This window comes from Molossus molossus, unplaced genomic scaffold (assembly GCF_014108415.1).
Source record: "Molossus molossus isolate mMolMol1 unplaced genomic scaffold, mMolMol1.p scaffold_m16_p_16, whole genome shotgun sequence".
NCBI lineage: Eukaryota > Metazoa > Chordata > Mammalia > Chiroptera > Molossidae > Molossus > Molossus molossus.
In genome coordinates this window covers 48,209,442-48,225,490 of record NW_023425351.1, presented here as the reverse complement: position 1 = coordinate 48,225,490, position 16,049 = coordinate 48,209,442, and the positions used below count along the sequence as shown (strand labels likewise).

Sequence of the window (16,049 nt, the reverse complement as noted above, 5' to 3'; positions counted from 1 at the left end):
CAGATGAGGGCTTTCCTGTGCTAGGATTGGTGTGTGTGTGTGTGGCGGGGGGCCTCCTTCCTCCTTCACCACTTTCAAACCATTTCAGAATGAACATAAACACTTACTAATATGCTGACAACTTTCCTTTTACCCAAATCTCTCTTGCGTTTTGATGAGAACTAGGGCAATAGGATGCTGCCTGGGTGACTAATGCCAGACCCTCTCCCGCCCCTAACTACAAGGTACCTCTTTATAATAATAACCAGGTGGGTTCTACTCCCCTTGCCTACAGTGTTGGCATGTCTTCTCCCCTCTTCTCTTTTCCATCTGTCACATGTTTCCATGCTCACAAAGTAAAGAGGTCTGACCTGGCCTCCCAAGCAGAGACAGGTGTCTCTTTCTCTGGGCTTCCTTTATATCTTCCATGACTTGCCTGCTCCATTCATCAGCTTGTGGTAAAAGTCCTGTTAGCCAGAAGTCAAGCCTCTCCCTCTTGAGATATTTCTCTCTGTTCCCCCCCAAATTCTGCAAGAACCTCCATCAGCATTGTCTCACCACCAGCAACCCTTCCCTTCTCCCTCTGTGCAAGCAGACCCCTCAGCGGCCTCCGCACCACCCCTGCCACTTGTCAGTAAATGGCCTTCCCCTCTCTTTGCTACCCCCGCTCACTGTGCAGGCCTCCACACTGAAACCCATAACAATGTATTCTATCTCATCATCGTCTGTCTTCAACTTTGCACTAAGAGTTTTTTTGTTTTTAAGATAGCCTGAGTCCAAATCATCTTTTTATCCTTGAGTCTTACACACAGTTATTCTTCAGTAAATATCTGAACTAATTAAATTACTTAATTCAATGTGGGTCTGCAAAGGTGCAGGGGTGAAGTCTAAGATCAGTCAAGCATATGCAAATTACATTTATAAGTGACTAAGTTACAAGCTACAAGTATCACTGTTAGAAATAATTGTAGGAGTTTGTTAGGAAGACAAAGATATAATAATTCCCAAGGTCCAGGTGTGGACCTGAGGTTAAAACAACAACAAATATAGCAATACGAAAATATTAGCTGTTGTCAGTTTGGACACTGGAAAGAAAGAAAATAGTATTTCTGACTCATATCAAATTTAGAGTACATTATTATATAATATATTATCAAATTTAGGATATTAATTGCATTAAAAGTAACAAACCTCAAAAAACTTCCTATAAACGATTAGGTAAACCAGCTATTGGGAAATGAAAGTCGAAATTATAACATTTGGTGAGTGCAGTCGGGAGGGGTGGGTAGAGGAGGAAGAGGGCATAGAGGGGACACGGTGATAGAAAAAATAAAATAAATGACAAAAATGTATTATGCAAAACCTGAAGAAAATAAAAAAAGAACTTTAAAATAATTTATAAAAGTTAACAGAAGTGGGGTACAGACTGACAATCCCCAGAAGAGGGGGTGGTGGGGAGAGATAAACCACAGAACTTGTATGCATGTGTGCATGAACAGTGGACACGGACAACAAAGCTGGGGTCAGGGCAGGGAGGGAGGGGGAGGGGGGAATCGGGCGGGGGAGGAGAAACATCTGTAACAAAAATAAATAAATGAATTAATAAAAAAAATAAAAGAAAACTAAAAAAAAGTTGATGGATAGTTGGTTCAGAATAGTTTAATATGGGAATATAAATTTCATTGGAAGCCTATCCCTAAATTCTAAAGTTTGAAAGATTCTTTTTTTAATATAATCTATTTTTTATTGTGATTACATATACATAACATAAAATTTACCATTTTCACCAAGGTGAAGTTTACTATTAGTGATGCTGAGCACACTTACAATATGGTGCAACCATCGCCACTACCCATTTCCAGAACTTCTCATTATCTGAAACAGAAACTCTATACCCATCTGAGTCTAGTCTTCATGTAAAAACTTTCAGACTTGCCACACTTGATCTTCCTAAAAAATCTACTAATTAATTTACAATAGATCTATCTACCTGTTAATATTATTTTAAGAATGTTTCAGAATAAAGATTCTTAGATAGAAATAAGAGGTAAATGGTAATGCATAATTTTGTTAATAAACAGATTCATAGAAACCCAAATACGTTATATATTTATTTATCAAGAGCATTTCAACCTAATATAGTCCAGTTTATGGTACCAAAGCTCCACTGAAAAAGTTCTAGCTAAAATCACTAATATCCACATGACACTAAATTCAAGGAAATTCTTTAGGTCTCAATCATTTAACCAAGGCTGACTTCATCTTTCTTAAAAACTATTACATAAACTCAAAGGCTGGGTTTAACAAGAGAGTGGAGTGGACAGCAGGAAGAACCAGTTAATTACCCAATCTAAGCAACAAAGAAAATATAGACTAGAAAAAAGAACAAAGCTTCCAGGACATATGAATCTATAATAAAAGATCTAACATTTATGTCATCCCAGTCCCTGAATAAGAAAAAGAAAGGGTGGAACATAAAGTATGTGAAGAAACAATGGCTGAAATTTCCCAAATTTGGCAAAAGACATAAGACATTCAAGAATCTGAGTGAATTCTAAATTGAATAATTTAAAGTAAAGAAACCCATGCCAAGACACATAGTCAAACATCTGAAAAGTAAAGACAAAAATTAAATAAAATACTGAAATGAAATCAGCTATAGAGAAATCATATATTACCTATAAAAAAAAAATCAAACTAGAGTAGATTTCTCACCAGAAACCACAAAGATTAGGAAGAACTGTCAACCTAGAATTCTATATCTGGTGAAAATATGCTATAGGAATGAAGGAAAAATCAAGACATTCTCAGATGAAGAAAAGCTAAGAGAACTGTTGCCAGCAGATATACCCTAACAGAATGGCTAAAAGAAGTTCCCTAAACAAAAAGGAAATGACAAAAGAATTTTGGAACATTCGAAAAGAATAATAATAAAGAGTGAAAAAAATATAGATAATACAATAGACTTTTCTTATATTGTTGTGTTTTCAAAATACGTTTAGTGATTAAAGTGAAAACTGTAACACTCTTAATGTGGCTCAATAGAGGTAACATTTAAGATGATTATATTACAAATGTTGGAGGGTAAAATGACAAAAAACAAAACAACAACAACAAATACCTATTACATCCTCCTGGTTTTTCCCCATCTTGTGTGGCCACTCCTTACCAGTCTCTCTTGAATGCACTTTTTCTATCCTTCCACCAGAGATAAAGAGTTCTTCAAGCTTCACATCTGAGTCCTCTCAAACATATTCCCAGCCTAGGCAATGTCATCTACTCTCATAAATTCCATTGCTAAGGATACATTGCTGATTCTCCAGTTTACATCTCTAAACCAACCTCTCTCCAAGCTCCTGGCCTCTATTACCAAAGTTCTACTCAACAGCTCCACTTGAAATTCTCACACAAACTGGAAAAAATGTATTAAAATCCAGCTTATGGCCCAGCGGTGTGGCTCAGTGGTTGAGTGTCGACCCATGCACCAAGAGGTGGCTGGTTCAATTCCTGGTCAGGACACATGCCCAGGTTGTGGGCCCGACCCTCACTGGGAGCATGTAGGAGGTGACCAATCAATGTCCTCTCTCATCAATGTTTCTATCTCCCTCTCCCTCTCCCGTCCTCTCTCTAAGATCAATAAAATAAATTTTTTTAATAAAATAAAAATCCAGCTTATCTTTCAGCCCTGGCCAATGTGGCTCAGTTGGGTGGGTGATGTCCCGTGCATGGAAGGGCTGCTGTTTCAATTCCTGGTCAAGGCACATGCCTGGTGTTTTGGGTATGATCCCCTGTGGGGGCCATGCTGGAGGCAGTCAGCAGATGCTCTACTCTCACACTGATGTTTCTCTCTCTCTCTCAAAAAATCAATAAAAAAATATTTTAAAATAAAATAAAAATTCAACTTATCTTTTCCCTGACCTTTCCTTTCTTTCTGTCTTCTTCTAAATGAATGGCAACAAAATAAGTTGAGCAGGCCACATGCAGTCACACCCTCAAATGTATCCATTGCTCTCTTCTAGCCAGCCTCACCGCTTGGTAAGACTACTGTATTTCTACTGTCCTGTCCATTCTGAAAGTGCAGTCAAGTAGTTTATTTTTAATGCAAATATACGCATGTGGCTTGTATGTAAAACACATGTTCACATGGAACCTGAATTTAAATCCCTTAACTGTATTAGGGACTGCAAGGCCCTGAAAAACCCGAGCCTGCTTACTTATCAGCCTCATCTTTACAACAGCCTTTTTATTCTTCACTATTCTGAAAATTGGTAAATAATAAGAAAAATTAAGCACATATCCTCCATCTCTTTTGTGAACAGTATTTGAGGGTAACTAAAGAGTGGACGAGGACACGATCTTTCAGATTCTTCATAATAATAATGAATAATCTTTAGTAATAATAACTAATACAGAAGGAGTGAGAAAATGTGAAAAATGAATCCTGGCAATCATCACTAGGTGAAAAGTTGATGGGAAACTTTATACTGGATGGGTGTAGCTGAAAACACTTGAGCTACCTGATGCATTGTAATATCACTACAAGTGCGGTATCCCTTCTATGTGCCTACTGATATGATACAATAGAAAGTACCCAACGATGTACAGGTAGTATTTTTGCTTATGGTATTATACCTGAATTTATACAAGAATCTAGATTTAACTACCAATTTACAAGAAATGTGTGTGTGTGTGTGGGGGGGGGGATGTTACCCAACACCACTAGGATACAATCTACCCAATTTAGATCTGAAAAACACTCCTGCATACATAAATTGGTTTCTTCCACAAATAAGTGGGAGAGAGGGGTTGAATGGAGAGAGACTATTATCAATACGAAAAGACTGAAGAATCCTATCAACAAATATGTGAACCTTGACTGAATCCTGATTCCAACAAACTGAATATAAGCACATATTTTTAAGATAATTGGGAAAATCTGAAGATGAATTGAGTTTTATATAATATTAAGATGTATTTTTTATGTGCTATAATGATGTTATCATTCTATTTAAAATAAGGTTCTTTTTTATTAGTGAGACACACCAAAGCTATGGGAGAAATGATATGGTTTTGGGAAGTTACTTTAAAATACCCTCCCCCACCAAAGAATCGAGGGAACTAATGAAACCAGACTGGGAAAATGTTGATAACTTTTAAACCTGGGCAATGGGTATATGGGGATTGATCATATCCTTCCTCTTATTTAATGTTTTTGAAACACTGAGTATTAAAATAGAAAAATTAAAAACTTAAAAATGTTGTTCAAAGTCATTACTGACTAGCTCTCCACCAGACTACATTAGTACCACCCCTCAAAAATATGGTTTTATGTTATTGTATATGTTTCTTCTACAGAATAAAACACATATGCAATAAGCAGACAAAAAAATCATTATCCCAATTTGCTTTGTCTGGGGGAGCAAAAACCCACTTAGGTAGAAACCACTCTGGCTTATTTACTGCTTCATGTTGTAGAGTCTGGCACAGGACACTGCGTATAGTTGACACTCGAATAAATAAATGTTTGCTCCAAATAACCAATTTATTTTTAATGCATTGTACACGATCAATATGATTCTTATAAATAGTCTTATAGTAGTCTAGTTCCAAATGGGTGGCCCGCTAATAGCAAGTGTATGGGTCTCTTTGTACTTGCTTTTACTTTCCTTATTTTAAAAGTATTTCTAATGTGCATCACTATGTTGGTCTTTGCTTGTCCTTCTGCACCCAATTAAATCCTTTTTCTGAATCAGACAAAATAAAACAAATAATTACAAAATTTAAATTTTGTTGTCCTTTTAAATTTCCAGATGTGAAACTCAATCATATTTTTCGGGATCTTTTCAGGGTACTATAATGCTGAGTGAAGGAAAACAACCATGCTAATAATCCTTATGCCCAAATAAATACTTAATACATGCATTCTTAAATGAAAGAGGTTATTAAAGTGACAGTAAAGATGTCTCTTGTAAGTCAATGCCTACTGGCTGGCGGTGTCTTCCCAGAGGGCCCAGTTGAGAATTTCAGACTATACATTCTTATTGTAAGTTTCCTGCCCAGACTGAATTATGGCTCAGTGGGAAAGAGAGAAGTCATATTATTGAACATAAAATGGGATGAGTGGTTAATCAAAATAGCCAAACAAGAGAATTAATTTTTAAATATCAATATTAGCATTATTTTTGAACTTATAATATAAAGAAGCATATTTACTCATCAAACGTTTGACATGGGACCGGATTGTTTGCTAGTGTTCTGCTTCACATCAATGACATTCACTGAGCAGAGGATATAAAAACACTTGCAAAACCATCGAAGTGTAAATTTCTTTCAGTATTTTTATTATTTCCCCCCTGTTCTTTAAAGTTGCTTTGTCCACACCTAAATTTTAGTGACTTTCCCTTATTCAGTCTTGAAGGTTTCAACATAGTTGGCACCTTAACTATATCTTCTTTTTTATTCAAATATATTGCAATGGTTTAAACAATATTTAAAATCGATTTAAAAAAATTACAGTAAGACGTATAGTTTGCAACCATACGAGTGATAATGCATGATTCCTTTCAGCTCCAAGACTCTGCATTAAGTTTGCTGGGTTGCCACAACAAAGTAACATAAACTGGGTGACTTAAATAATAGAAACGTATTGTCTCACAATTCCGAAGGCTGCAAGTCCAAGATCAAGGTGTTACTAGGGTTGGTTCCTTTTGAGGACCGTGAGGGTGTATCTGTTCTATGCCTCCCAGCGGAACTTCTGGTGTTTTCTCGGTCATCTTTGGCATTCCTTGGCTTGTAGAAGCATCACCTAATTTCTGCCTTCATTTTTACATAGTGCTTCTTCCTGAGTAGTTGTCTGTCTCCCAATTTTCCCTTTTTTGAAGACACCATTTATTTTGAATTAAGGGTCTATCCTACTTCAGTATGACCTTGTCATAACTAATTCCATCTGCAGTGATCCGATTCCAAATAACAGCTCAGATTCTGGAAGTTAGGACTTCACCATGTGAATTTGGGGGACACACAACTCAACCCCTAACAGCCTCAATCAGTAAATTTTACAGAGAGAATGGAAATTGTAGTTTAGTTATGGTGCTTTTACTGTAAACAGTTGATTAATGAATTTTGCCATGAGAGCAGGATAAAGGACAAGAAGAAACAGTTTATTATATATTTTTCTGGGATGGCGACATATATACAAAATTTGACATTGTATCCATTTTCTAGCATGGTGTTTGAGGAAAAAGGTCACTGCAAAGTAAGATCCAAAGAAAATCTCAAAATCATTATCCTTTAACTAGAATTTCTCAATTAAATTTATGCAAACAAATTAGGTGTCTGCAAATTCTAAAATAAGTTATCTAAAAATCCTTAATTCTCATTCTTATACAAATGAAGTATAAATAATAACAATAAAATGGTATATTTTATGCAGTTCTTTATAATTCAAGGACATATCTTTCTAATCTTTCCAAATTGTAAATTAGTCTTTTGCCTTCAACCTACCTTTTTTTTTTGGGGGGGGGGGTTATAGGTGCCTTAATTCTATGTGAGAATGCAAACTGGAGTAAGGGAACAAGATAACGAGAACTTTTTTTACTCTGTTTATGCGGTAGAATGTTCTACAAAGAGTAAAGCTTTCATCTTTTAATCCGTTATCCACTTAACTACACTATAGAAGATTTATTCTGACCCCCCTTGTTTTATAAGGAGCTCAGAAGTCTGTAGCAATTTTGACACTTTGTTATAATGTTTTTCTGAACACCCGCCTCCAACATTCTCATTTTCTCTCTCTCTCTCTCTCTCTCTCTCTCTCTCTCTCTCTCCCCCCCCCCATCTCTCTCTCTCTCTCTTCTCCCTGCCTCATTTTCATATGGACATAAAGCGTTGGGATAAAATGATGGTTCATTATAGTGGTACAGAGCTCTTATCTTCATCCGGCAAGAGTCATTTCCTTCCAAAGATTGAAATGCAAATGTGAAAATTAATGATAACTGCATTATCTGATAGCAGAGATAATACCAATTCAATGTCAGAGTAATACACAGTCATTCTACTATTTCCTCTGCTTCTCAAAATATTCTTCTTACTGTCAGACTATATCTATGGTTAACTATGTTTCATAGGTTTCTGTTAATTTACTTCAAATGGCATTTCCCAGATCTTCTATCTACCACATTTTCCCAATCAAAAAGGAAACGAAATCTGAACTGTAATCTCCAAAAGCCCTTCTTTGGAATAACTAGTAAGGAGGAAAAAAACAACAACAACAACTGTATCATTAGTATGTGCTTCTACCTCCCGGTGGTCTTGTAGCTACCATTGCACTGTACGCAAAACACTGCCATCTCCTCAGTGTAATTTAAGGCACGAAGCAGAACTAGCCCGATTATCTGCACGCACCCATAATGTTGAACAGCAACTGAAAGAGGTGACTTATTTATAACTTCTTGACCAATGTTAGTCCAGATGCAAGAAGTACACATGTCTGATTTTATGCTACACAGTTCCTCTTGAAAATGCATTAACCCTAAAATGTCTTTAACTGAATCATGCTTTCACTCTAGCTGAATAGACCATAGTTAATATAATCCTATGGTGACTTTTGTGTAAAAAAATTATTTTGTAAAGTTAATTCACTGTACAAATGTTAATGAGGGTTTATCATCTGTAAGGCATGGTAATGGCTACTAAGGCACAATTGCCAAAATGATACTAAAAGTAACATTAAGAACCATTTATTGAGCATATATAAAGCTCTGAGCTCTATGCTTTATATAGAAAATATCATTAATGAGATAGATACTATTAGTAGACTACAAGGAACCTTGGTAAATTAATAACTTACTCAAAGTCACACAATTGATAAGTAATAGGGCCACAATAAGAATGGAAGAAACATTTTTTATTTTCTCCACTTATTACGCTACCCAAAAATAATTTACCTCTGATGAAAAGTCAGATTTCCATTAATCAATATCTAATATAGAATATAAAAATTATTTATATTTTATTCCATTAATTCATCAAATACTCAATGCAAGGTCTTATTTTCTACCTCATCTTACTTCATCTTGATTAAAATGCCCCAAGTACTTAACATATAAATATCAAAATCTATTTAAATAAAAGTATATGCTTATCTTGAAAAGTTCATATCAAAGAATCTAAATGACTGCTTGCTCAAAATTTTATATCTGTGTATATTTGCATTAATATATATTATTTGGGGTATGTGTACTTATTTGCATAATTTGAGTAATTTGTTCCTTTATTATGTCAATTGAAAGCTGCTTTGTAAGTCTGCAGGCAAGACCTAGATTCACTCAATATTAAACCAGAGAAATCAAAGTATTCACTATTCCCAAGTGTAAATGAAGTAACAATGCTTTTAATAACATAACCTAGAAAATTAACATTTTTAAAGTTGATATAAGATGTGACTTTTTGAAAACTTTTTTTCTTTATTGATTTTTAGAGAGAGAGAAAGGGAGAGGGAGAGCGAGATAGAAACATTGATGAGAGAGAACATGGATCGGTGCTTCTGGCATGCCCCCAACTAGAGATTGGGGCCACAGTCTGGGCATGTGCCCTGACCGGGAATCGAACTGGCAAGCTCTTGGTGGATGGGTGGACACTCAACCACTGAGCCACACTGGCTGGGCAAGATGTGACTTTTATGGTGCTCATTTCATAAAGGTAAATGATGAATTTATAGCAATTTATCTGAATTCTCTTTCCCAAGTCTCCTTCTGAATCTAAATACATAAGTCAATACTTTGGCCAGAGATTGTGACTCCAAAGATATTCTTAAATGAGAAAGCCAGAAATGTAAACACTATTTTTAAAATAATGACAACATTCCAACTGCTGGTCTCTGTGAGAGGTCCGAAGGGAAGGGAAGGTCATCAACATCTGACAAACCCCATGCTCTTCCAAGCTCTGTGCCAGCTACTTTATATATATTATCTCTTTCAAATTCCATCCTCATAACAATGTTTCAAGGAAGTTTTTATTCTTTCCATTTTAAAGATAAGGCAACTGAGGCCCTGACCGTTTAATATGCCTGAGGTCACAAGGCCTCAAGTGTCAATGTGTGAACTCAAACACAGATCTGTCTGACTCTATAATTTGTACCTTTTCTTCTGTAATTTAAGCTATTCTCCACTTTCTAGCTGGACATGCTTAATTAGTGCATCAATGACCTAAATACAACACATGAATAATTAAAAGAGGTTAAAGGAGAGAAATGGCATCAGAAGAAGTGTGGACAGCATCATACTATACTTTTGGATGTCTCCCTAACACCTTTAAACATTATTAGTACACAATAATATTTATTGAATGATATGTAAGAATATTGGTAAACTGAAATACTGCAACGGTGATAAAATATGAAACTTGTTAGGGTAGTAAAATAAAAGAAGAGATACTTAATGAAGGCAGAAATGATACAAGTGAAATATAGGCAAATATGGATAAAAAAGGACTGGATAATAACTACCTATGAATTAGATTCATATAATTAAACATTAAATAATTTTACCATAGAAATATTTCCAAATGTAAGATAATTTTTGTAAAAGTTGTTTTGGTTCCACTTAATTATAAGAGTTAACAAAGGTGTAAGCAATCAATAAATGTACCTTTGGGCTGAATAACAAAGAGAAAAAAACTTTCACTGTAAAGTTTGCATTTGATAAAAATAGAACATTTCAGAGAGGAGTGGATTCATTATTGAACTGAGCCATCAAGAAAGGTTGTGGAACAGTCTTCAATCAAACTCTTTAAAAATAAGATAAATCCTAATCTATCTTAAATGATGTCAGCTCTATGCCTCAAATTCTTTAGATAATTTCCTTGTCCTTTTATTCTGTCTATTTTTAGAGAAAACCGTTATCTTAGAGTGACTATCAGAATTGGGTGTGAGGGCCTTAAAATTAAGAGACCTTGAAATCGCACCTGGCCTATTACCTCATGTCTTAGCAAATAATCTGTGGTTAAATTCAAAACTAGATTCTTAGCATTACAGAAGTTTACCCTTTGTGGTACCAGAGATATTACTGCTACTGGGCTTTAAAACATGCTGAGAAGAATTTTAAAAGGTTTTGCTTCAAGATTCAACAATTCCAAAGCCATAATAATGATCATTAGCATTTTATGTGTACTTCTTATAAAACCCATAACATGATTTTCTACATTTTATAGATGAGGATGGAGGCACAGAGAGATTAAGCAAATTGCTAAAAATCACCCAGGAAATGAGTGGCAAATCCAGAATCTGAACCTAAATGCTCAATCCAGAGCTCATTTTCTGACCTTTTTGGAAATTTTATCTCAGTGCTGTTGGACAATAACAATAATGTTTTGTGAATAACAAAAATATGGGTATTAATACTGAAGCAGTCTCTATTTATGCAATAGCAAAATAATGCCTCCTATAGTTTCTCTTGATTGAAGAAAAGAAATATTCAACCTTAAAAAAATAAATATCCAACAGATATTTTTGTTATGAATAAAACTCATTAATCAGAAAGTTTTAAAATAATTTAAACTTCTTTGTGAAATAGGGGGAAATGTTTTATCGATTTTACCGTGTGTGTGTGTTTGTGTGTGTGTATCTCAAAATTTTCTCATACACATACCTGCTTAAAGATATACATTTTTCTTTAAGGTTTTTACATATTCATATGTGCCACAAAAAAAGAACATTTTCTCGACTGTCAACTAAAAAAAATTTTCATTAAATCAGATACATTAAATAAACTGAACTTAAAAGTGAAAAATCGAATCCTGAATGATAGGATTGTGCTTTACCTTGCTCCCCAGTATTTTTTTCTAATTTTTTAACCAAAGGAATTTCCCCCTAAACTGAGAAGACAGAAGCATTGTGCAATAAGCTGAGAATGCCAGAAAGATACATTTTCTTTCAGACTCTTAAACTGTGGTATTATGGTGCTTTAAATATAATACATTTTGACCCCAAATCTTGTGTAATCTTATGCTATAGTATACAGAATACAAACATCTGTGTGTATCGTGAGTAATGCTAGAAATGACATCACGATGATTACACAGAGTGTATCTTCATTTGTATTTGCTTTATATTTCCCAGCTGCTGGTTTCAGAAAACTACCACTGGAGTTCCTCTCTCCTCCACACACAGCAGAGAGCAAACTGCAGAGTCATGCAAGGGTGACAATGTGATTGAAATATAAGCATCTTTCTTAATGAAAAATGTTACTGCTTTGGAATTATGGCTAAAACTATTTCGAAACTCACTTATATTCTTAAACGCTATGACATAACAGTCCCCATTTATAAATATACCATCGATTGTAAGTTACTTTGGCACCAAATATAAAGGTTTATTTTTTTTTATCACAGAGTGTTTATGAATTGTATATATTCAGATAAAATTATATTGGTATTTTAGAGTATTTTTATCAGTTTTTTGTTGTTCTTGAAGTGGTTTGATGTCAGATCTTTAAAATTAAATTTTATTTTCATTCATAAAAATGAAAATGTTGCCAAAACCCTGAATCTAAGTGAGGCAACTGCTGGTATTTTCTAAACTTCTAAATGCATATTAAGATTCACTCTATGACTTACAATATGACTAAACTGAAAATATTTCTTTAGAGTATTATTGTTTTACTGTTTTTAATCTTTAAAAATATTCCCAATTTGAATATAGAGATAGCATAAAGATGTTTGTTCAAAGGAAAAAGAGTAGAATTGAGTAGTTTTTATATGAGTATGAAGAAAACAAGATGAAGACTTCAAGCAGAGGTAACACTTTAGTTTTTATAGTTTACCAAGAAGATAAAACCTTCTTTAAATCATGATGTTTATTTAACTTCCCATGTAACCAATATTTATACAAACACTTTTTTATAAGCAGAGATGAGATTGAAAGAGTTTTACAACCTAATTAGAATTTAAGAAAAAATGTGAATTCCTGATAGTAGCAACAGATGGCTGAATTTTACATTTTCCTTCCTACCTGGTCCATCCCAGTCACCTGTCTCGACTCCTGGTTGTCCTGGCTTCTCTGGCTGTGTGTCCCCATCTGACTCGGCTGTCTCCTGGACTCCTTCTTCATCACCTAGAACACACCAACACACAGAGAGAACAGGAAGTGAGGAAAGCCCTACTTGACATTTCAATCCTCGCAGAGGGATGTGCTCAGAATATGTCTAATTATATATTTGTTACATGTATTGTCATTATACTGATAAATGTCCATGATTACTCATTTGCATATCTATTAGAGCTTTATAATAAACAAAATCCAGCATTATTCATAAAATTAAAAAATAAAGTTAACTGCTATAAACAATAAAGAACATTCCCACAAAAAGTTTCATTTGGAGTTATTAATACTATATATAAGAAGAAAATTTAAAAAGCAATGTGTACTTTTTATGATGCTTTCCATACAGAAAACCTTAACACATTTATTTCTGAGTTACAATTTTTACAGAGGCAAGATGCAGCAAACAAAATTAAATCGCATACAAAAAGACACATTTATGTTTTGGGTTGAATATAGGTTATTTTGAAGAAGACTGTCTCTTTCCCCAGGTTTAAGCTTGCAAACTAGGTAGTATTCATTTTAAAAATGGGTCTAAAAAGGCCATGTTTAAATGATCAGCATATGAGATGAGCCAGTGACTCAGTCATGCAAGAAGCTACAGAGCTATACTTGTAGAGAAAGTGCAGCAAGTGTACAATCCCATGCTTTCATTTTCACATAACAAAAGAAAAACAATACTTTTTTGTTCTAAATATGTTTTTATTGATTTCAGAAAGAGGAAAGGAGAGGGACGGACAGAAACATCCATGAGAGAGAAACATTCGCTGGCTGCCTCCTGCACGCCCCCTACTGGGGATTGAGCCCCAAACCTGGGCATGTGCCCTGACTGGGAATGGAACCGGCCACCTCCTGGTGCATGGACGACGCTCAACCCACTGAGCCACACTGGCCAGGCAAAATGGTAATACTTTTAGAGCAGAAGTATAGTTATGGCAAAGAAGGAGAAACACATTAACAACGCAAGCACATTTTAAAAGTAAAAATATAATTTAAAAATAAAACTTCATTTTTAGTGATAATGTAACAAAGTATGTACTGCTTTAAAGAAAAGTAATCTACTTTAACAGAGTGTGCACAAAAATATTAACTAGAACCTTCTTATAATTGTAATAAGAGATCTGAAAACAGAATAACAAGAAAATGTGACACTAGAAATACAAAAAGAATGAATACTAAAAACATAGCAATTAAGTCTTGAATCTAATAATGCTAAAATTTTGTAATTAAATTGCTTGCCCTCTGAAATATTCAATGAATACTCTCCACATAGTTGCCCCAATCCCGAATAGTTTTAAATCTTTATATCATACAAAAAACACACTGAATTTTTAAAACCTTTCAAAGTAACCTACAAAATAAAGAATTTCCAGGAAACCATTATTGCTACAAATGATATTAATGTGATGTTAATATGAGTTTTGAACTTTAAACTTTAGAAATTTTGTAATTATTTCTATATAGGGCCTCACCAAATGAATCACTTCAAAAGGTGGGAAAAGGTAAAGAGAGAACAGAAACCCAGCGACAACTCTGTTGAACTTAATTTCCTAACAGAGGAACACCAGCTCTGGTGGGCAACAAGGGACAACAAGCACATACCCCACACCACTGCACCCACGTCTGGAACTGAAGGCTCTTTGAACGCTGACTTATCTCTTCTGTTCAGGATGATCAGAATGAAGAAAAATAAAATTCTCTACGGAAAATATTTTGTGAGCGTCTACCATGTTTAAGGAGCTGTAGCAGGTATGGTTGGATACATACAGAAAAATAAAGTTCCTCTTTATAAGTGGTACAAAGCTCATCAAAGAGAGTAAATTCACAAATAATGAGGGTGTCAGACAAGGTCCAAGGGCCGTAAGAAAGTACGAAGGCTCGGTAGTGAGATAAGAGTTTTAACCTTCTGTGCTCCTCCCTGCAGGTCAGACGGAATAATACAGGCACACCAATCAGTGATCGGATGAGATCAGGGAGAGTTCTGCTCTCATGTCTCAGACACAAGTAGGGCTGGTCCTCAGCCTGCACACAGAAGTAGGCTGGATGGCCTTTTAATATGCTGAAATACTGCAAACCCTGGACTAATCAAATGCCCCTTGGTACAACCCTGGCCCCTGCCACCTCCCCTGATCCAGAATCTAAGGGATTAAACCTAGTCAGCAGGAGGTATATGGCATCTGCTCTGGTTGGTCAGAGCCTAGACTGTACCAGTTGTTAAATACCAGAATTTGATCCCTGCATATATGCAAGCTTTGAATAATGTGCCATGTAGTTAGCAGACGGATATGACTAGAATCATAAATGGTTAGCTCTGTTGGAGAACCTTGATATTTCCCATAAACTGAATATTCTGCCCTTGCCCCTTCTAGCTGGGCCCAATCGACTCTCCTCCCTCCCTGTCCTGCTTTGTGTCCCATGGAGGCTGACTTCTGTGGACTCCATCCCTGGGGCTCCCTGGTTCGTCTAACCCAAATTAGACAAATCTACCAATCAGGAAATAAATGCATAGACAGGGTCAGTGAGCATCCAAGGTTCTCTAGCTCCAATGTTTATTTCTCCTCCAAAGCTTCTTGTGCTTCCAATCAGCGCGGGGTTGACAGGTTGAAGAAGCTTTAGGGAGATCTCCTTTCCCCCACCAGCAGGGCAGTGTGGTTACCGGGGAACATGACAGCAGTTGTACAAGATCAGGAATGAAAGTTGACTCTCCTAACTGCCAGTCTGGCATTCTTTCCAAACAACGTTTCTCGCCTCCACCAGCACACCACACCAGCTGAGGACAAGACCATCCACAACCGCAAGAGCTGAGTAATAATCCCAGAGCAACACATAAATAAGCCAGCATGAGACCATGGTGCTCAAAATCACGTATCCAAAGAAAGGCCCAGAGAACAGAAAGTAAAATCCTGGGCAGAACCACTCAGAAAAGTTAAGTTTTATAGCATTGAGATGTTAACTGCATCACCCTATAATCACATAA

General features: G+C 35.6%; 1 protein-coding gene across 3 annotated transcripts in view; it reads right to left on the bottom strand.

Annotated features, from left to right (window-relative positions):
* ZFPM2 (zinc finger protein, FOG family member 2) overlaps positions 1 to 16,049 on the bottom strand; it is a 443,798-nt gene that overhangs the window by 314,181 nt on the left and 113,568 nt on the right. For all 3 annotated transcript variants that reach the window (XM_036264053.1, XM_036264054.1, XM_036264055.1), the window contains one exon: positions 12,983 to 13,084. In XM_036264053.1, coding sequence (XP_036119946.1) covers positions 12,983 to 13,084 — 102 coding nt within the window. The remainder of the gene's footprint in view (positions 1 to 12,982; positions 13,085 to 16,049) is intronic.